This window comes from Thermobia domestica, chromosome 1, assembly GCF_964235325.1.
Source record: "Thermobia domestica chromosome 1, izTheDome1.hap1.1, whole genome shotgun sequence".
In the NCBI taxonomy this organism is placed as follows: domain Eukaryota; kingdom Metazoa; phylum Arthropoda; class Insecta; order Zygentoma; family Lepismatidae; genus Thermobia; species Thermobia domestica.
The window spans coordinates 1257392-1283635 of NC_137454.1; the positions used below are offsets into that span (position 1 = coordinate 1257392).

The window sequence follows — 26244 nt, forward strand, 5'->3', positions numbered from 1 at the left end:
TTTGTAAGATCAAAGAAACATAACAATCTGTACGTAAAAATCTGAATGATTTTCAATATAATTGCATTGCTAATACTATGAAATGCAATTAGTATAATCTATGGTATTTAAGATAGAGTTATCAATCACTGTTATCAATGAGAAGTGACAGCGGCAAAAGTCGATGGCCATCATACGAGCAATGTTACGGTGATTCTTTCCGAAGGATGAGCTAGTTCAGACAGTGAAGTAGGTGGAAGTTTAGTTATTATGGCATTGTTTCATTTCACTGGATAACTAAACCCACTGCTGTTATTCAATCAATAATGGCTGCCAACAACAGACCGCCTGCTTTGACGATAGTCAGGGACAATGATGATAACAAGGAGGAACTTAGAAAAAGGTTTTCGAGTGGACAATATCTCGTGTCGCCAGTTGGAATTATCAAAGTGTTGGAAATTGTAAGTTTTTGCAGTTTTTTGTTAATTCTTTTTTGTTGTTATTTAAATATTACTCTTTACAATCCACATTCGAAGCCCAATAATTATCTTTTCCAAGTGAGCGTTGAAGATATTGGAAGAACGTGTTCAAACCATGAGTTTCCACTTTTTTGTTCTTTACAATACTAATTTCTTTAAAGAGATTTAATTTAATATCGATTCCAGGAACAGGATATAAGTCTTAACAGTTTAATGTTGGATCTGAACTATATGTATTCTCACCGGGAATCGAATTACAGTAGACCCCCGTTTATTCGAGTCCCGACTATTCGAGCCTGAAGGATTAAACGTACTGTTATCCCTATTTAGTTATTATACTGTAATTCACGCCTTTACTATTGTAAGTATAATACTGCAGAAAATCTGTCGTTGTCGGAGTCCCGATTATTCGAGATTTGCCAGTTCTACATTACGATTTAGGACTTTTAGATTTCTGGGCTTTTGGCATCTATGGCCACGTTAGCCCGTCACGTTTTAAGGAATGACGTCTCTCAGCGATCACACTATTCGGGAAAGGGAAGGAAGGAAGCAGCCTGGGATCTATAAGTTAGGTACCAACCCGGCATTTGCTTGGTATGAATGAGGAAAACCCAGAAAAACCTCTTTCAGAATGGCTGGTCTGAAAAAGCTTTTTACACGTTTTCGACCGAGTTCTCCCACCGGGAATCGAACCCGGGACCGCTCGCACCGCAGGTCTACATTAGCTAGGATATTTGTGACCTTACTGTATAATCAATCATATGTGGATCAGAATTTTGAATTCAAGATTAAGTTTTAAGAATGATAATCAACTTTTCAGATGGGCAGTATACAACGCACTACGAGGTAGAATAAAATAAGAACCATACTTGGATCAATTTTTCGTTTTCCTTCCCCTCCTTTCCTCCCGCTTCTGAAGTATAGGTTCGCTGAATGTAAGTCGCACATTTTCAGAATTTTTGTTCTATTCTTCGAATCTTCATTCTTGCTCATTATATCTACACCAATTAAAGCTAAGTATGAACAATTAAAAGTATCTCTAATGAATCTGTATTTTTCTTTAAAAAATGACCCGGTCCCAACGGCTTTACTTTACAGAATGAGTTTGGTAACGAAAAGATTGATAAAAATATTTCCACAATTGAAAGTGAAATGTCGATTCAAGTGTATTAAGATGGCCAGCCACACTCTTCTTGATATGCACTGAATCATAAACTTATTTCTCTTATTTATTCACGGGTCAGATGTGGCACACGGGCAGCCATTTGGACACTATTGAGCTACATATTGATATGGATCTGTATACTATTAATATGCTCATTAAACAAGAAAATGGAAACGAAAGTTTGGTGAATGATTCGTTTTACAAAATAAGAAAAAAAAAGTATATGTTATCTTTGTGTAAATTTCCCTAATGATTATTAAGATCATACACTTGTTGAGCGACGGTAATAGAGAGAACTGCATTTTGGCCATATGATTACCATACGTGGGAAACCCAAGTTCGATTATCGCTCAACAAGTAGTAATAGATCACCAACGAAGATAAAAACAAGACATGTACCGCCTTATGCAGAGTCGTTTCGACGTATGATTAGCATCATGCTAAAACACTGACTACTGCAGGAGACTTATGTTAGTCGAACTCTTTAGTATGGCTCTAATCGCGCTTCAAAACCACTCTGCATAAGGCCCATAATGTCTAGAAGGATGATTAGGTATGTTTCCGGCCTCGGAACGCAAACATGACACCAGGTACACAGTGATAGGGTGTCGAGAATCTTGCGCCCGGGAAATTTGCGCCCTACCCCAAAAGAGGGAAAAATGCGCCATCGATGTACACACGGAAAAGAAAGTATTTGACAGTTGACAAATTTTCTTTTGCCAATAACTCGGGAACAAATGAATTAATTTGGATCTTTTTGTTGTTACCCTTAGAATAGTTATAACTTGACAACTTGCCAAAGTCGATACTCTAATAGGATAATTTATTGTTGAGTTATTAGGAAAAGAAATTTTATCAACTGAAGAATATTTTCTTTCGTGACTGTACCTGCACCGGGAAGTTTGCGCCTTGCGAGATGAAAGAACTTGTTCGAGCTCACACATATGCTTCTGTCATTAGCTGCTTGTGATAGTTTGGGGTTATATAAGGGGAGAATAAACTTCAAAACCAAATGAACACAATGGACCAACGCAAGAGTGTTTGAAATGTAACTGGAGCAAGTAAACACATTGTTACATAGGTGAGTTTTCTTGATAATATTGCTGAACTAATTTTACATTCACTTTACATTTACTTTTCTATATTTTGTGTCTTGGAAAGCCAAACAACTTGCAAGGATTGTGGACAGAGATATCTGGGAAGAGCCAAACAGCTTTATGTAGATTAAATTATACTCACATAGTTAGTTTAGTCAATTATATAGCTATATATATACCAGTAACTTACACTTTTATTGTATATATTGTAGTATAATGAAAATTGTATTCGCATGGACTAGTGTACTAAAAATTGTATTGTTTTTTCGTTTGGTTTGGAATATTATAATGGATGAAGTAACAATCACTGTGACGACGAAAGCAGGCCCTGTGCGGTGTATGGATTCCAGTATCGTGTGAAGAAGCAGAGTTGGACTGTTACAACAACTTGGCTGTGTGTGAGAGAGAAGAAAAATAAGTGCAATATAAACTATGTGAGGCAACAAGAGCGAAAGAGATCTTCGAGACCCGAATTCAAGACGAAACATCGCGTTAACCGAGGAAAAAACTGAAGATGGACAAGAATTCAAGCTTTCTTTTGCTGGATGAAGGATGTTGAAGATGGTTGGCTAGCAAGAAATGGCACTGTGCCAATAGAAGAAAAAGTTACTGCATTTATGGATTACTTTGTGAACAAGTGGATGCAAAATGTGAATGTGCCGATCGATGTCTGAAATAGCGAAAGTGTAACAGCATCAAATAAATAATACTATTGAGGGGTGGAATAAGTTCAAGAGCAGGGTTAACTCGCATCCGAATTTCTTTGTGCTTTTAAAAGCACTGAAACAGAAAACTGAGCACAGTACTTTGCATTATGATAGAATTTTCCTTGGTTTGGAAGGGGAGGGGAAGTATATGTACGACTTGGAACAGAATTGAAAAGGCACTGCATAGATACAAAACAAGATCGCCCAAAGATATTCTGAGACTAGACTAGACTTCTTCACTCCAATTTTTGAATGTAGGCTAAACTTTTCAGACATTGAGAAGATATTGTTGTGTTGGAGAAGTCTAGCCTCATTCAAAAATTGGAATGCAAAACGAGGAAGCAATGTAAACACACAGTAATAAGGATGACAAAAGAAATCATTTCTCGGCAAAGAATAACAAACGATGACAAAGGACAGAGTTTCCTACATAATATTATCAAGGCACACTAATAATAATAATAATAATAATAATAATAATAATAATAATAATAATAATAATAATAATAATAATAATAATAATAATAATAATAATAATAATAATAATAATAAAGAAATTACAAGGGAAAGAGTTTCCTGCTTGAGCTTCTCAATACGCCTGGAAAAGGAAAAACAGGTTTGGTTCACTTTTCTGACAGTCCTAAGCCTGGTTCAAGTGTGAGAGAAGCTTATATTACACGACACAAAAACAAGTTGAATTTTAGAGCGCAAACATGCCAGTGCAAGTATATAGCCGGCGCATTTTCCTCTCTTTTTGAGGTAGGGTGCAAATCTCCCGGGCGCAAAGTTCTCGTATCCCAGTGATAGCGTGTTATTTAATACAGTTCCCTTTCAGATTGACACACTTTGAATTTTGAAATATGAGTTCATTTACTGGGTAAGGTCGGAAACTTATCAAATCCCCTTCACACACGTAATCTGTATTTTATGAAACCCTAGTCCAAGTAGTAAATATCAATTTATTAGTATATGTTGCAATAAAGACCTAAAATATTTTTAATTTTTTTCTATGATTGTAGGATCTATTACAATTTTTACACATTAGTCGCAACAGGAGAGAAATATTGCTAACTTATGATGTGTACACATGACTAATGTAAGATAATTTGCCATGTCTACATATCACACACTCATATATCCGCTGCCACATTATTCTCACTCCATAACGCTCAAATATCAAACGTCATTTGACGACAGAATTGCATTTGTTGAACACTTTTAAGACATTTTTAGTAGTAAATACAATAGTTGTGAAACAATTATTATTAAACCGATTCCAAAATTATGGGAAATTTGTTTTAACTTATACTTACATCAATTTTTATCTGCATTATATTAACATATCTCACAACGGCGGAAGGCAGGCAGAGAGGTAGGCAATGGCGATCACCTAAGAAAAATGGGTTATTACGTAGTTTCATTTGCAAAATATATTGAAACAAATTTGAAATATGTACTCCAATCCCTCTACAATAAGTGTGTGAAATAAAAAGAGGATCATTCTTGCAGTTCGGGAACACAATGGAAAAAACTCAAATTGCTACTTTGGTCGCCATTCCCATCACATTTTGGTAATGGCGATCACATTACAAGCTTAATAAATACACACAGTTTCATAGACAGTTCAATTTTTTTTTTTTTTTTTTTTTTTTTTTTTTTTGCTACACTGAGCCTTTGAAAGACTGAGAAACGTCAACTGAATGTTTTATTGACGTTTTTTCAAAGACACGTCATAGATATATCCACGTGGTGAGTCCACAGCAGTACAGTCAGCATGCACCCACGATCCACAAAGGTTACACCGATACCAAAGTTTCAGTGTTTGACTCAAGTAGGCGTATTACCTATCTTAGGTCTAGCCTTTTTTATAATTTTTGGCTAGAAAAGTATTCCAAATGTTTGTTAGGAATGGCGATCACCATGATGGTAAACCGATCACGTTGATCGGCATTCCCAACATTGCGTCATTTTGAAAATTGAGCTGGTTATACTGTAAAACGTAGAGTATTTGAAATATAACTATGTGTCGTGCATTAGACGTAAATATAACTTTTTATGAATCTTAGTAACTTCAAGATCTTACAACTTAAAATTGTAAGTATCGTGAGTTGAAATATGCAGATCCTTATAAGAAAATCAACAAAAACAAGTTTCAGCACACTGTAGACTTCAGTATTCTCTGACAACTTCCTCGACAATACATAAGAAACCTTACTACAAGAGGCAGATGGCAGCACTAGTTTGACTTCTCCTCGGGTCACGCAAGAGGGCAAGAGATGGATCGCCATTCCCAACTAATCGCCATTCCCTTCCTCTCCCCTACCAACGCACTGGGCAATATAAAGCCTTTACATAGCTATATACAGGGTGGCCCAAAAGTAGATATACAGTACTGATCAGCTCATTGCATTTCATTTCATTTCTTATTGTTATCCGTCAGGTAGACTTAGTTTCTTTATTATTTGTTCTTAATGTGTTTTTACTTATATCTGAAGCTCGGAAGATCCGAAGCAAATAAACCCATAAACTAGAATGTTATATTTGATCAATTCAGGGGTGTATACCTACTTTTGGGCCACCCTGTATAATTAAAATTACCCTTATATTTTATTGCTACATATTAAACGATGTAGGGCTTACATGATCTAAATTGTCTCACTTCATTTTATCAATTAGACAAATAGCAATTATGATTAGCTGTTTACTAGGAAAAATAATACAGGGTGTTTCAAAAAATGACCTGATTTTAAAAGTCCATATGTATTGATAAAAACATAGTTAAAAATGGGATAAATTGCAAAATACTCACAAAATCTTCAGATATATGTGTGCATTAGCAGCAGCACGAACAACATCTAGTCGATAGCTAAATTCCACCATTTCATTGGAAGTGCGAGGCCGAGTTGGACTCTTACCTTTGCACAAGCATCCTGTTTCTTCAAATTGGCGATACCAACGACGAATGTTTTTGGGCGCAGGCGGATCAATGCCAAAACGCCAACAAAAAACACGCTGGATCGAAATCACTGACTCAGTCTTTGCAAACACACACACTAAACGCCTTCTGTTGAGCGGACTCCATCTTACTTCTGACTGACTGCAAACTGAGAAGACTGACTGACATCTAACGGCGATTTTCTGAAACTGTAGGCTAACGCCCATTCAAACAACACTCATTTCCTTGCCGGCACGTTCCATGTTCCGTCCATCCAAAATCATGTCATTCTTTTTGAAACACGGCGTATTATTACGGAAGAAGAACCTTCGGGACTATTTTCCAGTCGTACACTGGGCTTCCTCGGGATTTTCCCGTTTTCTCCCACTTTCGCCATTACTATTATCATCCACCTTATCATCACCGTCTCCCTTAACCTCAGTGTACAATTTGTCTAATCGTGGGACTCCCCTTTCCTACCCCAGTAGCTGCATGAAGTGTCCATGCATTTCGCTTGGGGAAGGTAGCAACCCTAATGCAGCCTCTGCTGTGGTCTCAACAGGGAGAGTCCGACCAAGATTAAAGCTTCATAATACCCAAACTACCTCTCAGGAACCTATTGTGCGCCAATTTCTACACTCTTATTAGTCTTACTCTTTTTCTCATCATCACTATCTTCTTTAGCCTAACCGGCATAACCGTAAGACGTAAAACTCAAAAATTTCATTTCTTATTAGGCTAATGAATTATAATCCACCTATTTCCCTGCACGATCTTTTTCACAGTAACTATGTCAACACCCTTTACACTTTTCTATGGGCGTCCACTGTGAGAATCATCCTCGAAGAATCTTCTGCTATTTTTCGATTTAGAAACCATGCCTAAGCTCAGCAAACACTATTCGAAGTCGTTAGGCAATTTCACTTTTTTAATCATTCACTTCTAACAGAAAGAAAATAATGAATATTTAAGAATTAACCACATTTTCCATATTGTCAAAGTTAACAGTTCTTCTACATTACATTATACGTCCAGTGTAACGCTTTGCGTTGCGCTTCGCAATTTTTGCGAAGACTGGTACGGAATGGAGCCTATAGTCGGTCCAAGTACATGATGAGGAAGCTTTGTGATACAAGGTTCATATATGACTCTGACAATTTGTATTCAGTAAGGGAAAGATTTAATTTCCTGAGTGAAGAACTCTTCCTCATAAAGAAGATGAAATACAGTACAACATCCCACCGGGGAGGAGCGGCTTATTCCATCTCCGCAATGGACAACTAAACGTGCCATTCGATCTGGGAATGTATATGGTACATCAACACGTAAAATCGAGTGAACAGGTCTTCTCTGGCTAGCAGCCAGTAAATACTGTTATATCTTGCGACGTTTCGAGGGCTGACATCGTCCTCATCTTCAGGCGAATATGAGGGTATAATAGAGTATATGGAATATATATACTCATGTGTGTATGATTGGACTCTTCTGACTTGTGGTTGAAATGGCGGGTTCTGATTGGGACTTGAAATGGTGCGATATGATCGGTGTCCACGTTTTACTCAGTTGGAATCCTATGTCTCTGTTAAGGTTCGTTTTTTCTTGTGTGATTGCAACAGCTTCTTTTATCCTCCTGTTCCAAACTCTTGAGCATTTTGCTATTATTTCAGTATCTGTGAACAAAATCTTATGTTGCTGTTTGATGCTATGTTCAGCCAGTCCGGATTTTTCTGGTTGGTTTAGTCTGATGTAACTGTTGTGTTCTTTGCATTTGGCTTCAATGGTTCGTTCTGTTTGTCCAATATATGACTTACCACATTCACATGGAATGCGGTAAACTCCAGGAGTTCGGAGGCCCAGGTGGTCTTTGGTTGGTCGTATTAATTTTTTTATTTTTGCTGGAAGTTTGTGTATTGTCCTGATGTTGTACCTGGTAGTCTGCTGAGCTTTCCAGAAGTGTTCCCGGTGTATGGGAGGCAGATTGTGTTCTTCCGTTCTTCATCACTGTTTCTTCTGCACTTTTGTCCTTGTTGACAGTGTCCTTCGTTCTGGTCCTTTTCAAGGCCATATTTATATCTCTCATTGAGTATCCATTCTGTAGCATGGTGCTGCTAAGATGATTAAGTTCCTATATTAAACAATCCTTGTCGGAGATGGAGACTGCTCTATGTGCTAAGGTGTTGAGAACTCCAAGTCGTTGAGCTTTGTGATGGAAACTGTTTGCGTTCAAATACAAATCTGTGTGTGTTGGTTTCCTGTATACCCTATGGCCTAGGATGCCATCCGGTCTTCTGTATATCATGGTGACAAGAAATGGTAGACGTTCTTCTTGTTCAACTTCTATCGTGAATTTAATATTGGGATGCTGGTTATTGAGATGCTGCAGGAATTCCTGTAAGGAGTTGCGTCCATGTGGCCAGATGGTGAAGTTTACCGCATTTCATGTGAATGTGGTAAGTCAGATATTGGACAAACAGGACAAACCATTGAAGCCAAATGCGAAGAACACAACAGTTACATCAGACTAAACCAACCAGAAAAATCCGGACTGGCTGAACATAGCATCAAACAGAACATAAGATTTTGTTCACAGATACCGAAATAATAGCAAAATGCTCAAGAGTTTGGAACAGGAGGATAAAAGAAGCTGTTGCAATCACACAAGAAAAAACGAACCTTAACAGAGACATAGGATTCCAACTGAGTAAAACGTGGACACCGATCATATCGCACTATTTCAAGCACCAATCAGAACCCGCCATTTCAACCACCAGTTAGAAGAGTCCAATCATACATACATGAGTATATATATTCCATATACTCTATTGTACCCTCATATTCGCCTGAAGATGAGGACGATGTCAGCCCTCGAAACGTCGCAAGATATAACAGTATTTACCTGGTTGCTAGCCCGAGAAGACCTGTTCACAATACGTCGCCAGGAAAGCTTCAATAGATACGTAAAATCGAGTTACGTATAATAGAAATGGCCGGCTCTGTTCAATCTACCGAAAGAAGAGAAACTTGTCTCGGCTCCGATAGTGTACGTGATACTTCAGCACATAAAATTAGATAAGCAGAAACTTCCGCTCCTGTCGGTGGAGGAGAGGCTTTTCTATCTCTCAAATGAATAACTAACATATTCCATTGAGTCCGATACTGTATGTAGTGCCTCAGCACGCAAGTTTGAACGTATGTTGAGGTAGGCAGGGCTGGAACTTAGGCTCTCTTGGATTCCAGGAGCTCCCAGAAATGGTTGGACTTTGACGGATTGGCGTCACATCTGGGCTTCGGTATTTTGCTGTACTTCGGCACCAAAAGGTGGAAGTGAACTTGCCTTAGCGCTTGAGAGCCGGTGGAGTATCACTCGGTAGGGAGTTCACTCTACCAGTCGATATAACTACGTAGAAGATTGACATTGGCCTTTATCCTATTACCCTGCTTGCGATTATGAGTTTAAGGCATTCGAATATGCCATGTCTTCTAATGAGAAGCCTCTATACGACCGAGGACCTACAGCTCGGTTTAAAGGTGTATGATACCGACCTTCATCCGGAACAGAGAACCAGTGTAGAGGGCATTTTTACAATCTTGTCCGTTGTTGACTTAACTGTTTATACACGGAAGCATTATTCAGCGACAAAGTATTCCCTGAAATTTGGAAATGAGGTTTATTCCTCATACAAAGAGGTCCTTTAAAAAAAAATCAAAACAATAGCGTTGGTCTCCTGGAATTTCTGTTCTACTGCCTGGAAGAGAAAATAAAACTCTCACGGGCAGAGGATTCCGCGACAATCAGTGGGTTGTCTATATATGCAAATGACCATACAAATCCTTAGATATTTTCTGGGAATGAACTTTCTACTTTCTTTCGTACCGTTTTTATGAATAAGCATAGCGCAACACTCGTGCGCCCAATGGTAATGGATTCTTTCCTCTCTTGACGTTTAACCATCCTTAATATTTATTTCTTTTTTTATTTTTTTCTTTATAAATTACGCAACTGCTACTATTTAAACATTTTCCAACTCATGTTCATTTAACTACTTGATTTATTGCTATTGTATGTTTTATTGAAAGAAATGTTTACTTTGCAGATTCTGTTCAGCGCAGCGTCAATTGTATTTTTGACTGGCAACCTCTGTCCTGACTCTCCCTCCTGGTATGGGTGGCTTTATCCGATGTCCACGCTGATAGCAGCTGGGCTCACTGCAATCATTTATGCAATCTTTGTCCTGGGCGTTGGCAAGAAGAATCCTTCCACGTGGGCCACTGTGGTGAGAAAACAAATTATTATTATTATTGTACATTACAACTATTTCTAATAAGAAGTAGTCATAATTTCACAATGCGTTTTGGTCTGGGTGAACACATAAAGTCTGGTGAGTAGGGCCTGGAAGTTGAGGAAAAATCCTCTTTTTTACGAAGACGAGGCTTAACATATGCTTATTTTGGGTCATTGTAGGCCAGAAAATGGTGGATTTTATTTGTTCACTTTTGCCTTTTTCGGTGTTTTTTGTTTATTGGCCTTTTAGAAGCTTTTTATAGGTCCTAACGTCTTTTTTTGCACTTCATCTTTCGACAATAAATTTACTAGCCATTAATTCGAATCACCACCACCTCTTAAACATCTTTTCTTTGGTAAAGAAAATTCAAAAGATAAGACATTCTTCAACGACTGGCTGATAAGACAAAATCTGCAACAATCACAAGTAAGATAAGGAGGCGTAACAATGTCCTCCAGCAGGGGGAGGGTGAAGGTGGAGAAGTTTTCTTATTTTAGTTTGAACTTCAGTTTGGAAGAAGGACAGACATGCCTAACATTAAACCTAAGAAAAGTTCCTTTTTGCGTCGGTTTGTGTCTGAATTTGGAGCAGAAGTTTTTTCTACGGATGGAAATATTATTTTCTGCAAATATTGCGAAGTGAAAGTGAGTGCAGAAAAAACGATTCCATATCCAATAGCACATTGAACGTGAAAGTAGCTTCCCGGGCCGCGGAGAAAAGGAAAAACTGCTTCTCTTAGGACAAAGTACTAGTGGACATTCTAAGTCGTCTCCGTTTTATAAAGATCTTTGCCGTGCCTTAGTTGGAGCAAATATGCTGTTGGCAAAGATAAACAAAGAAAGTTTCAAAATGTTTTTGGAGTAGTATACAAATTAGAAGATTCCTGACAAGTCGACCCTCCAAAAGGAATATGTGCACCGCTGCACCCTTTCTTTCAACTGTATATTGTATACTACAAAAAGCTTGTATTTCTTGAGCATTACATTCATTAAATATGCAATTCAAATCGCATTGGGTCTATTCTTACGTCCTTTTTTCCAGTTTTTAGGTCTTTTCTTTTAGATATTTATAGGTCTTTTTATAGGTTCTTTTTGGGCAATTTTTAGGTCTTCAACTTCCGAGCCCTACTGATGAGATATAAAAGATTTATTCAAGGTACCGGACATAGTTGGGACAACTTTGTTCCTAGAAAGTGTACAGCGTAGGAATTTAGTGGTGATTCACACTAGAAGGCGTTTTAACAAGTTCTAACCCTTGCAAAACACTTGGTAATTGTTGGCATAATTGGGAATTCCAAAATGTTGACAATCAACGCATTAGTTTTAAGTATATCTTAGCAAATACACAATTTGGTCTAACAGTTTCCACCTCGCAATTTTACTTCTTTTGAAGGGTCCAATAAAAAAGAAGTCGCATAGTGCAAGTCTGGAGATCTCCGGGACCATCTCACCAACTCTTCATATATCAGGACCAGCGCGACCCAGGCCCGTAGCCAGCCCGAAAATGTAGGGAGGGCCCGATCCAACCATATTATAGTTCATTTGCCAATACATACGCCAATATCTTACATTTCCTCTTGCGCACAAATAAAAATTTCGCCTGCACATATGTGCACAAACGATTGAGATCATTTTGGAGTTAATCGGTGGAGATGGGGAGTTACCGTGTAGACAGCTCCCTCAAATTAGTTTTTTAATTATCTTAAAATTGCTTTGAGCACAATTACCAGTTTTCCGTGCATAAATGATGCACAAACGTTTGAGACTACAACTTTGGTGAAATGCGGAAGAGGTCGGGAAGGGGAGTAGTGTCTAAACGGACGTCTTTCGAATTACTATCCCGGTCGAACGATTTCGTACATTTCGTAATGGCTACCATCTCATCCGAATAATAAAGTAGTGTAATAAGAAAATATAAAACAAGATGAATTTCAATTATATTTTAAAAAAGAGTAATTAAATACATGCGAAATTTTCATTATAATAAATGTTGGAAATCCGTTAAAATTAAATATTTTTAATACACATTAAATAGGGAAAAGGGAAGGATACTGGAAGTAATTTTGTAGTTCTCAAAATTTCGTTACATTGGCGATATTTTACTGTACCATAGAGTTAGTATAAATTGCTATATTAGTAAATTACTAACTTCTGTCAGTAGGCCTATATGTGGAATAAATTTAACTGTAAAAACCTACAAAAATAATTAAAAATCAACAATGCAGATAGAACTAGGCCAACATTTATTCAAATTGCTAAAACTTTTTATTCCTCAATGTTTATTTTTACCGTTTAGATGTATGATTAAACTATATACTAGAAGACACACAGATATTTCCAGTTCTAAGACATCTAGAGTCGTGTACCAAACATTGTTAGGGTCATCTAGGCTAGGAGGCTTGAATGGGCAGATCATATAGCCAGAATGGAAGAAAGTAGAAACGCTTTCAAAGTTTTAACTAGAAATCCAATCGGAAAACAACCATTAGGAAGACCTAGGCGCAGATGGGAGGACAATCTTAAGATGAATCTCGCAGAGATAGGAATATAAAGTAGAAACTAGACCCAGTTGGCTGAGGATAGGAATCAATGGAGAGCTTTTATGAACGCGGCATTGAACTTCCGGGTTCCATAGGCTACGGAGCTAGTTAATATATTTAAAGTGGTTGAAATTTAGTTATTTTATCAACTAAAGTCAGAAGTTGCCTTATAAATGCACCCTTTCCTCAATGAGTGATGATCAGGGAGGGGTATTCATTCCATTAGAGTAGTGATAGCGAAACGCGATGCATTTATTACCAAACAGCTATTTTTGCAACGAAAAACAGCTTAGCTTTGTCTTTCCTTCATGACAGAACAGTACGCTTTTGGCCCAAGATATTATTGTGATAAATCTGCCCTCATAAAACATATAGGCTATTTTCCTTTAGGTGTCTCTTAGGTTCTGAATAACAGATATCAGTTTAGTATGGGACATATTACTCGAGACCGGGCGTAGAACTGACGATAAACAGACTGTAACATTTGGATATTTCATAGCATTATGGAAATAAAGCACCGCAATGGGCTTTTGAAATGCAAGACCTTTTCACAAATAAACTCACTACCGAAAACTCAGAACTAACAATACCACCTCTTCTTCTGTGTTATTGGAAGCCGCAGTAAAATGTTCATAAATAAGACAACAATATTGACCAGTACTATTCTTTTGCTGCTCTGGGCCGTCTTGTTTTCCATTGAAGTGGGGAAAGAAATGTAGTGTTCAACTTACAACTTTAAAAAAAAAAAGAAAAAGAAATAAAGAAACAAGTAAAAGAAAAAGAAAAAATGGATGCGGATTGCATTTGGCTATAACATGAATTAAGAAATTAACACTCGTGTGAAATTAAGTAATTGTGTTCTTGCCATAAAAATAACGATTCACTTCTTGGGCTGCGTAACGAAAATTTCTCGTTTTCTGGCAGCATTATGGATTTAGCACTTGATACGAAGTTCCGTATGGAAATATTTAAAAAAAAAAAAAAAAAAATATCATCTTAGGCACCTGTAGAATGACAATACTGTTTTCTCTACTTCTTCATTTTTTTATTATTACACTGACAAAAAATGTATGTGGCTTACGTAAAAACGTAGGTTAGATGTGTAAATCCTGTAGTTTTTGGACTTAACGTACACCAAACGTATAACTGAAAAAGTATATTTTATACGTACTTTCCGTATAAGTGTTCCGAATAAACGTACTATTTATTCGAACGAAAGAATTGTATATAGGCGGTCAGGATCTCACAAACAGATAGCTGACGTATGCAACATATACGTATACATGCGTAATATAAGGAAGACTGTTAGATATCAGACATCCTGCAACGGCATGATGTAATATCTAAGTGGGGAAAAAGGATAGTGCGTATGTAGCATATGGATAATGTATGCTCCGTACTGATTTCTGTAGTAAACATAAGGATTCCGTATATGTGTACAATATGTCCTTCGGATAACGGATTTTTCTCAGTGCACACTTGTTTGTGATATTCAAACATTGTTTATGTTATTTTTTATGTGCACGTAAAACAGTAAAAATAAATAACATTTTCCACTCCAATTGCTGTCAAAACTGCTATTCACAAATCAAAATCTAAAGAATATATATATACAGTAGAGAGTCGATTATCCGAAGTAATTGGGGGACATGGGTGTTCGGAAAACTGTTTGTTCGGATAATCGAACTGTACTGTACTGTACTGTACTTCTACAGCCAGTGCCAAACCGACAGAAGTGTGCTGATTGTTGAAACACAGCGACTGGTGGCTTGGCCGGTCAGCAGCGCCTTATGAAGGCCCCATTAGAAGCAATGTTCCGCCAGCGGTGGCTCAGTGCGGCGACTATTGTGGGAAACTTGGTTTGGGAGTGAGGGGGATGATGGACGGTAGGGTGGGAGAATAACAGGTGCGAGCGAGTACACAGTTCGGTTAAGCGGTCGTTCGGTTGACCGACGTTCGGATAATCGACGCTCTACTATATTTATTGAGTATTTCAGCAGTCTTAATCCAGAGGGAGGTCATTTTTAGTCTGTACTTGATAAAATACCAACTTAAGTCATTCTTTGTGTCTCTAATATGTAATATTTCATCAGTTTTTAAAATAACATTCTCCCCTTCTTTGTGGTAAGATCTTGTCTGACTTGTAATGGGTTTTCCTCATTGTCATACAAGATATGCCCACGTTTATCAAACGAATCGTTTTCCATTATTTTGCAGAATTGAATGATAAAATTTCCGATGGATTACATCTAAAATTTCGTAAATACAAAAGGAAAGACTTATGCACACAAATAAACTATAAGAAAGCTCAATTAATGTTTCATAGCTTATACAAAACGAAAGGAAACGAAGTAACGAAGATACACTTTCAATCAAAAGAGGGGGGGGGGAATAAATTTGCTACAATTTTGATAATAACATTAATCTTCGTCTGACAATTATAGTAGCTTAGTTACAAACAAAACAATTCGCAATAGAAACCATTAATTACTGTACTAATGATACATTTGCGTCAATATGATGTATAATTGTTGTTAATTGAAGCTGATTTGATAGCAGAGTTTTGTAGATATGTTATCATTTAATGTACTAATCGATAAACAACCTTATCCTTTCTAAAGGCTCAAGTAAACAAGTGTTACTTTTAAAAGCCTCTGATCATTGCGACATATCTATTATTAGCACATCAATAATCAATCATTGTCAACTTACGTGTTAGTCTGAAGAAAGACATACATCACAATATTTTATGCATTCAGGTGATTTATACTCGTAAATGGGACAACAAAGATCATCACTGAGTAAGAACAATAAGAGTGTATAACATATAGCACATACCTAGTTGTGAGAACAAAGGCTCCCAACTACAAGAAAAGTTAGCAAGTATGAGTTTTCCCGAAATCAGTTGTCAATGGAAAATAAGCGGTTTAGACCCTACATTAAAATATTCGTTTGCGTTTTATAAACCTTCAGTGACGACAGAAAGGTGTTAAAACTCCAGAACCAAACGCAATATAAAGTAAAACCTTAATATACGTAAGCCAAAATAAAAATAGATTGATTTGAGATCTAATCTACGTCATAATAATTGGCATAATAGACAATGTTAAGTAGAATTAATCTTGCGTGATCTACTGGTAAAGTTATTGGTTTAAGATTCGCTACAAAAACCAATTATTTCCTAGATGAGTTAGTGGTAGCTCTCATCTCTACTTGTACCCAAATTCGTGCCGTGTGTCCCGAACATATTTCCACTTGAGCGTTATGGGGAAAAATATAGTGCTCGGCTACTTGTTCCATTCATTTTATTAATTATTTTAAATGATACATTTCCACCGAATGTTATTCCATTTCATTTCATGTTTTAAATTATCCATTTCCACCGAATGTTATTCCAAATCATTTCATGTTTTGCGTCGACCAATAATATACAAAGTCTGTTCAAAAAAGACCAAACTTTCGCTGTTCTTAGTTTATTGCTCATTATATGTACAAACTTTTAAACGCTGTATCTTTGAAAGTACTCCCTTCTACTGTTAATACACTGCTGCCTTGTTTTCTTGCAATTTTGGAACGCCTGATGGAAATCACTTTTTCCATGGCTTGGAGCACTGTCGTCACATTTTTTTGCATTTCCTCTCTGAACTAAGTATGACGTCCTATCAAAGTGGTTTTAGCTTTTGGAATAAGAAAAATATCAGCCGGGGCCAAATTTCGGTGTGGGGCACAACGGAAGTGCGAGGGTTCGTCAAATAAGTTGCATGTTTTTCACTCAGGATTTGATAGCAAGCTTCTATACTTACGAACGTCTTCAGTAACCTCGCAAACGGTAAAACAATTTTCAGTAATTACTGCACGCATACCGGTAATCTCAACATGCGTTGGTCATCTGTTGACATGGAAGGTCGTCTGGTCCTTCGATCTTTCGCAACAGAACTTCTGCCCTCCTTAAAACGCTTAAACCAATCAATCATAGTTCCGCGTTCGGCTCGTACAGTCATCCAAATATGCTTGGTTAAACGGGATACGAACAAAATCTCGCGGCCGAAACATCGCCGCCCAAAAACCTTGCCGGGCCAAAACCTCGCCGCCAAAAGCTCGTGGGCCAAAATCTCGCCTGCAGCTTAATAAAAATTCAGTGTAGTATAACAATATCTGCTGCTTTTCTTATAACTAAAAAGAAAAAAAGGAAGGAAGAGAATGGTGTGGTGAGAATAGGGGTGCCGAATTCTACTTCGCCCCGGGCGCCGAAATCTCTAGCTACGGCTCTGTATATATATATATATATCCCCCTCCCTTTTGTTGTGCCGACAAAGTGAAATTATAAAAGACATCCTAGGCTCGAACCTCATCCATGTTGAAAATTTTATTGAGATCGGTAGGATGGCTCAAGAGGTATAATGTAACAAACATAGTCATTTAATTTATATATATATATATATATTTCCAAAGCATGCATTAGAATTTTCTTGTCATTATTTTAATGTAATTATGTGTTATTACTAAATATATACATATAGTAATATATAGAACATTCTACATTGAAGAAATCGTCGTGAAGAGGTTTTATCGTGATGACATTTCTTCCCAGGCGACACTACGTCTCGCTTACTTTAGACCAGGCGAGATTCTGTGTCGCGAGATCATTACAACGAGGTTTTGGTCAGACGAGATTTTGGCCCGCGAGGTTTTTGGCCCCACGAGATTTTGGCCCGCGACGTTTTGGGTGGCGAGGTTTTGGCCAGGCGAGATTTTGTCCGGCGAGGTTTTGGCCAGGCGAGGTTTCGGCCCGGCGAGATTTTGGTCCGCGAGGTTCAGGCCGCGAGGTTTTGTACCCAAACCGGTTAAACATTTGGAACGTTTCCGTGAAAGTTTTTTCCCTATTTTACGTAAAATTGCACATTGACGCACTCTTCTTCCAACTCCTTCATTGTTGGTTTTCCACTTATCCGACGAGCAGTTTATGCATGATGTCACTCAATGTCTTTTTACTCGAAAATTAACTCATTGATCGGAACCCAATAAAAAGCAATATTTACCAAGGTATGTGGCTATGGTAGTCGAAGTACATCTGCGGTAATTGACCCACTAATTTAAAATGTTCGGTCTTTTTTTGAACATACGTTGCATATACTAAATTTTCTTTTGGCTAAAATATGCAAATAGGTCGACGTATTTCTTAGAAGTTCTGTTTTTTTTTTTTAATATTCCCCCAAAATTACTCATCAACAAATGATAATCTATAGATCTGGGACACAATATATAGAAGTGAATAAGAAAGGAAATTCTAATTCAGTTAACAAATACTGGAAAACGAGTCATAACAATTTTCAATTTTCTCTGATTTTAATGGTGAGTCAATGACAGATGTGTGTAATATATTAAGGTTAGTGTAAAGGGACAAGTTTTGCCGATAGATGTCACTGCAGTCTTCGTATCTCTATAGATCTGGGACACAATATATAGAACTGAATGAAAAAGGAAATTCTAATTCAGTTAACAAATAATGGAAAACGAGTCATAACAATTTTCAATTTTCTCTGATTTTAATGGTGGGTCAATGACAGACGTGTGTAATATATTAAAGGGAGATGTTATGTTGAATTTGTTACGAAACATTTCATTTGAAGTTATTTGGGTACTGTATTTAGTAAGATCATTATTGAAATCTGTCCCACTACGGTAGAATGTCTGGAAACAGTGACAAGGTGAAATTTATGATATGCTTATCATTTATCTCGTTGTAAAGGAGATAATTTTAAACAAAGGAAAAGATTTCCAAAAGTAGATAAAGCATTTTGTAAACATAAAATGCTACATTACCCAACATATAGTACATTTGAATACACAGATGGTTGTTAAAATAGTGGAAATACATTAGAAAATTCAATTTACCTGGACATACGAGTGAAACTACCGTAAGTGTGCAGAACAACTCTGACTCATTACGAAAATACAACGTGGTCTATTTATAATGTTAGTAGTAAATATCTTACAAATCGTAAAAGGCAGAGACGCAAACTTTTGTACCAAGAAAGTATGGGGAGGGCGACAACGTCCTAGGTATTTTGTAACATCACCGGATGAACATTGTTGCCAACCCAATATAAAGTTCTGTTTTTTCAATGGTATTACGTCAGATTATTACATATTTCAAATCAAAATGTCAAACGAAAACTTAAAATACCACATTTATTATTCAGTGTTGCAAACTAAAGATGTCACAGTATCACAAACATCCAAGTTTGTAAACCTCTATCACACATACAGCACAACGGAGATGGACATGATAATGCATATCGAAAGAACCTTAGTGTTTGATACCATGGTCATGGTATGACTTGTTTCGAATGAATAGGAACGAAGTTATAGGGATTGAAAATTTTGATTTTTTTGAAAGGCTTTATTTAGAGAAAATGCTTGGGTAAGTATCATATCTAGTTACTTATGTGGTTTACAATGCAGGTACAAATTATTTTGCCGTTTAAAGCATTTCGATATTTCAAACCATTCCTGAGATACGATAAACATTGATAAAGTTCGCAACACTGCTGAAAATGGCGTATTTATGGAAATATTTGTTGTTTTCCTTCTCTTTTTAGCATTACAGCAATAGATTTTAGTAGTTGTAATTAGAAGTTATAGTCGCAATTATATGATTTAAGCAGTGTTGGAAATGAAAGTGTTTTCGGAATGGAGAAATCTACTCCATTTTCATAAGATATAATGTACGCAACATTATAGGTTACAAATACAATATTTATTTAGGAAATATGAAGAAAATCATCTGAGTTATTTTAGAAAAACCATCACAAAAGGAACATACTCTTAAATGTAAACTACTCCTTGTTGATTGCTACATATGAAATGGTACATCATGTATTGTTAAGTTATTATTAAAACCACACCATAAGTGTTCATTTTGTTTTAGAAATGTGAACAAATTGATAGACATTTTTAAGAAAATCGCCCGAAAATATACCCAAAATAAATCATCTGTGTGCTCAAACCCCAGAACAATTTATTATTGGCATGATTACTGTCAATTAAGTGTGTCGTGTACTAAAAAAGGTTGGGACCCATTAGGCTAAGTGATTTCAAATTGTCGGTTCGCGAAAATACACTTTAAACCACTTTCGGCCAACTTATTTTCGCAATTGCGAACCTTGGTGACCATTAGCGTACTAGGACCCACCATTTGTACTGCTATGATTATCCTTTCTCCCTTCAGAGTGTATTTTCTCTGTAGTCTCACACACAAAATATTTGAAATGCTTCCACCGCTAAAGAGTTTCTATTCATATACATATACTCCTTACTTAAATGATTTACGTATGTTAGATTTTGTAAAAAATTTATTTTCATTTTCCCAAATTTCAGCTTTCTAAATATAAACATTTCGTTTTCTGTGTTTCTCTCAATTACATTAAGTTGTCTACCCCAAAAACAGCTTCCATTATGTTTAAACTACAAATATTTCAAGATCGTTGTAAAATACAAAGATATTGTCATTGTAAAATACAACAGTATATTTATTGTCTTGATTGAACAACATTATAAAGCAGTTAGTTGACTTTTGACGGGAATTCCATCTACTTACTTCCTTTGGAAAATTCCTCACACCCTTTCTTATCTTGTTAAACATGATATTTCTTGAGCGCACATAAGATAACTTTAAGTGTAAATTGTTAAAGCGAATATTATACAGTATTACTATTAAATTGCGAGACAATACCTATAAGTAAGGCATACTGCATGCTCGATTTTTTTGGGTTCCTATATCTCAGAAAAGAAGAGTTTACGATTTATGTTCACCGAGTTTGTCTTGTCCTTTTATTCATCACTCAACATATTGTGTATGATGATTATTATATTAACACACTATATATATATATATATATATATATATATATATATATATATATATATATATATATATATATATATATATATATATATATATATATATATATATTAAAATTAACAATAATAGTGTATTCTTTGTTCTATTTTCGTAGGAAATAGTGATCTCACTGGTTTTAGGGGCTGCTATCTTAGTAATCTCCATCCTTACAACTACTGAATGCAAGAGTGAAGATCCCAGGCATCGACTGCCCGGTGTAAGTATAAAATACACACTCAAATTCAAGCATTCCTTTGTGTAATGAGTACAGTTCTAATGTCTTTGTCGGTAATACGCTGCTGCATATTTAAAATGCGACGCACAAAAATACAAGTGGTAATAGTCCCAAATCTGGCAGACAAGTAACTAACGGCACAGAATAGTACTTTTATTAGTCTGTGTGATGCGTGACAGTGCTGCGCAAGTTTAACAGAAAGTCCAGTGGTCAGTAACGCGTGGATCCACAATGGGTGTCATGATAAGTCATACAAAGGACAAGACTTGGATGTCCTTTCCTCCTCTATATATTCTACAAATTGGGGTCAATCTAATATCTCCTTCCTGCTATTACATTAAACAGAAATATTTTTAAAATAAAAATATCATGTTAACTATTGCATACTGTACCAACAACCTTATTTTCTTTTATATACGCGTGAAATACAATTCAGATTTCCCTAAAGATAGCTACACTGAAAAAGTATAACTACATTGATTCTCATTTTCCGTTTGGGATAATTGGGATCATTAATAATCCCATATAATAGCATAATGAATACCAATACATAATGAATAAACTAATTTTTAGCTACAGTGATCATCATTCACCGTATTATATTAGATAAAGCTAAGGTTATTTAAACAAACAAAGCTGATTGTCTCATTTTAATTCATAACAAAAAATCATTTCAAATTATACAGTAAATAATTTTATCAATTTGATTACTGTGATTACCATTATTCCAGACAGATGAAGAAAAGTGTACATTTTGAGCAAAAATAAAGTCTGGTAAAGACACTAGAGAGAATCAAACAAAATATGTACCGTGTTATGCAAAAGTGAACTAAGCGCCAAATTTTGAAAATCCACGTAAATGCGACGATTGGTTCCTGATAAGCATTAAAACGTCTTGCACAATCGAAAAGATAGGAAAATCAACACCTTTCCAACAACAACAAAAAAAAAAAAAAAAAAAAAAATCACTTTTGATTACGGCTACACTAATGCTGGACATCAACCTTTAAACGTAATTTTCTCAAAAGTATGAAAGTGGCGCTTAGTTCGTTTTCGCAGGATACGGTACATATGTGTATGGGGTACTGTTAACCATAGTTAAAGTACATGTTATCCGTTAAGAAGATATATATACGTTTAGGTCAGGGGCGTCATTTCAGACTTCGCTTGAGGGGGGCAAGATCACCACCGACATAAGACTTTCACATTTTATACTAGTATATTAGTAGGCAATCTATTAAAGTATATGTATTCCTCAAAGTCTTGGGGGGGGGGGCAATTGTCCCCTCCTGCCCTCCCTAAATGACGCCCCTGGTTTGGGGTCAAAATTTTCGATATTTTGTGTTTTAAAACTTTTTCTGAAAGGTGCGTGTATAAAGAAAAATTATTTTCTGTAATGAAGACCACAGGGGAAAAAGGAGGTAAGTCAAGACATGGTCGGAAATGACTTGACAGCAGAATAATGTAGCCTGAAAGGTGTAGTTTGCATGAACAGGGGTAAAAGTGGATCTGAAAAAGTAGAAGGACGTTTGACGTCACTCCATCCCCCGTGCGTATCTTTACCCATTGTATTTTATTTAGAAAGTTGGGGGACGGCATAGATATTTTTTTAGAAGCGGGGGAACGACTTCCGCCCGCGTTTTCCTTCACTTTTCAGTCATCTAAATCCTACAGTAAAAAGAAGGTTAGTCACTAAGAAATTTATTGCTAAAGAGTTTGCATACAGTGGAAGGAGTAGGTAAGTCAGTAAAAAACAGGGCAATTGTGCAAAATTATATACCAAATAAATGACTTACCTCCTTTTCCCCTGCAGTCTTCAAATGTTATACTGATACGTCAACGGGAAGTGCTTTTAAAATTTTATTCCTCATATGTAATTATCCTTTTTTTAAAGTTTTTTTGCACGTAATTGGGCATTAATAACGAAACTACATCAAAAGTATATTAAGATTGTAATAAAAAGGAAAATTATGTTTGCCATATGTCGGAAATACACTAAATATAATTATTGGTAATCGCGTATTTGTGACAGAAGGATGTAATTGTGATACCTCAATGTGAATGAACTATGTCCAATGCAGAGTTGCCAACTTCAGAAAAAAAATTCGATTTTCCTCCTTAAAATTATCGTATATAACAAAAAAATATAGGGGGAGAGGTGGGAATGGCGATCACCTAAGAAAAAGCTGGTATTACGTAGTTTCATTTGCAAAATATATTGAAACAAATTTGTAAATACCCTCCAATCCTTCTACAATAAGTGTGTAAAATAAAAAGAGGATCATTCTTGTAGTTCGAGGACACGATAGAAAAAACTCAAATTGCTACTTTGGTCGCCATTCCCATCACATCACAAGCTTACACAGTACAAGCTTAATAAACATACATAGTTTCATAGTTAGTTCAAGGTTTTTTTTTTTTGCTACACTGCGCCTTCAAAAAACTGAAAAACGTCAACTGAATGTTTTATTGACGTTTATTCAAAGACACGTCACAGATATATCCATGTGGTGAGTCCACAAGAGTACAATCAGCATGCACCCACGATCCACAAAGGTTACACGGTTACACCGATACCAAAGTTTCAGTGTTTGATTCAAGTAGGTGTATTACCTATTTTGGATCTAGCCTCTTTTATAATTTTTGGCTGGAGAAGTATTCCAAATGTTTGTTAGGAATGGCAGTCACCATGATGGTAAACCGATCACGTTGATCGACATTCCCAACATTGCGCCATTTTGAACATTGAGCTGGTTATACTGTAAAACGTAGTTTATTTGAAATATAACTATGTGTCGTGCATTAGACGTAAAGATATCTTTGTATGAATCTTAGTAACTTCAAGATCTTACAACTTAAAATTGTAGGTATCGTGAGTTGAAATATGCAGATCCTTATAAGAAAATCAACAAAAACAAGTTTCAGCACGCTGTAGACTTCAGTGTTCTCTGACAACTTCCTCGACAATACAGAAGAAACCAGGGTTGCCACACTCGAGACTCGCGATGATGCCAAACACGGGTCTGAATTATGCTAGATTTTTGTAAATTATGCCAGATTTTCAAATCATCTTTCCTAACTAATTTTAATGACCCGCCCCTATCTATCTTCATTATTTTAATGAAGTGTTTCAACTGTATTCATGTTCAAAGCTAATATGACGTGTCAGGAATGATAATGAAATAAATTGGTAAATGGCACATTATAGGAAAGGAAGGTCGAATTTACGTTTTATGAATGGGTAACATTTTAAGAACTATATACACAACATGCCGCTTCCGACACAGGCCTGAAGCATTTCTTTTAGTGTATTACTTGCTGTCCCCTAACGCCCATATCCCTCCCCTATCAAATTGTAAATTGAAAGGGACAGAAACATCCCAGATAACCAAACATTCAGGTTTCAGTTGACACTAATAAAACTATGGGTAAGTAAATATGTTTCGTAGAGCCACGTTTTGCTATTTTTGAACATTTCTCTGAATTCAACAATAAATTACAACCTCGGAAATACTGTCTGGTCTCATTGTTCCAACCATCGCTTCAACTAAGAAGAATAATTCCCGACGGTCCATGAACCATCTTAATTTTCGTTCTTTTTCTGTTCATCAGAGGGAAGAATGAAATTATGGTAGATTTGGCCAAGATGCTAAAGTCAAGATGCTAGATGCTAAATGCATGTGAATTATGCTAGATCTAGCACCAAGATGCTAGATATGGCTCCACTGGAAGAAACCTTGCTACAAGAGGCAGATGGCAGCACTAGTTTGACTTCTCCTCGAGTCACGCAAGAGGGCAAAGTGGGCTGATCGCCATTCCCTTCCTCTCCCCTATATTTGTTATGTATATGATAATTGTAGAAACATGTATAATATTATTAATAATACAATTCAGACTTGTAACTAAATTATGTTAACTGTAATATCCTTAAACTCGGTATAATTTAATGTTCAATGTGTTTGTAGTCATTGATTTTGAAATTGGTATTATTTAATATTTTCCTCGTAGCGTATTTATTGCTGGTATGAAAACATACTGGGAATTATGCAGAGTCGTTCTGAGTCTTTAGTGCCATACTAAAGAGTTCGACTAACATATGTTTCCTGTAGTAGTCAGGCCTTTAGTATGACTCTAATCATACGTCAATACGGCTCTGCATAAGGCGGATTGTTATTAATGACATAATTTGTTCTTAAATGTATTACATATATTAATTTTTGTTATTATTGTTTCAGCCTCTGGGTATAGTTGGAGCGGTATTCCTTTTCATAAGTGCTGCAGGAACGTATATAATGTTAAAATATCGCAAAGAGGTACCTCCACCGACACCGAGTCCCCTGGACACGCTGAGAAGCCAAGCAAGGAAGCAATCTGCAAACGACGTTTAGCCATGAATTAATAAGCGATCTGAACAAAATTTGCTTAACTATTCTTCAACAACACCAGAGTGTGTTGAATTCGTTCCGTATGAAAATGTGTGTGTTTGAGAGTGAATTTCTGTGACTATCGTTGCATTTGTAGTGACAGATTGATAAAAACATTCTTCCTGGAAGCTAATTGAAAGAGAAAGGCGTGTTTTTATAAAAATGTCAGCATGTATATATGTGAAGTTACTATGTACGTAAATTGACAGACCTGCTATATATAAAACAAAACTCTATACAATATGCTTGTACTGTACCTATGGACAATGTTTCTACGTAGCTTTCGAATATTGCAATCCAGCAATAATCACAAATATATTAAGACTTTTTTCTAAAGAAAATAAAAAAGAATTTATATAATATAAAGTGATATTTAATTCATGTAGCATTTATTAAATTAAAAAAATAGCAGAAACGACCAACGAAATTTTACAATCTCTTTTTCAAGAAGTGTAATGTTTCAAACTTTGTTTACTTATTTGAATTTGATAAAAATTG

General features: G+C 36.2%; 1 protein-coding gene across 1 annotated transcript; it reads left to right on the plus strand.

Moving 5' to 3' along the window:
* Nucleotides 1-215: 215 nt before the first annotated feature.
* On the plus strand, nucleotides 216-26003 carry LOC145665763 (uncharacterized). The gene is made up of 4 exons (XM_081732894.1): nucleotides 216-440; nucleotides 10457-10636; nucleotides 21203-21304; nucleotides 25558-26003. The coding sequence occupies exons 1-4, from the start codon at nucleotides 306-308 to the stop codon at nucleotides 25708-25710; spliced, it is 570 nt and encodes a 189-aa protein (XP_081589020.1). The 5' UTR covers nucleotides 216-305; the 3' UTR covers nucleotides 25711-26003.
* Nucleotides 26004-26244: the final 241 nt, after the last annotated feature.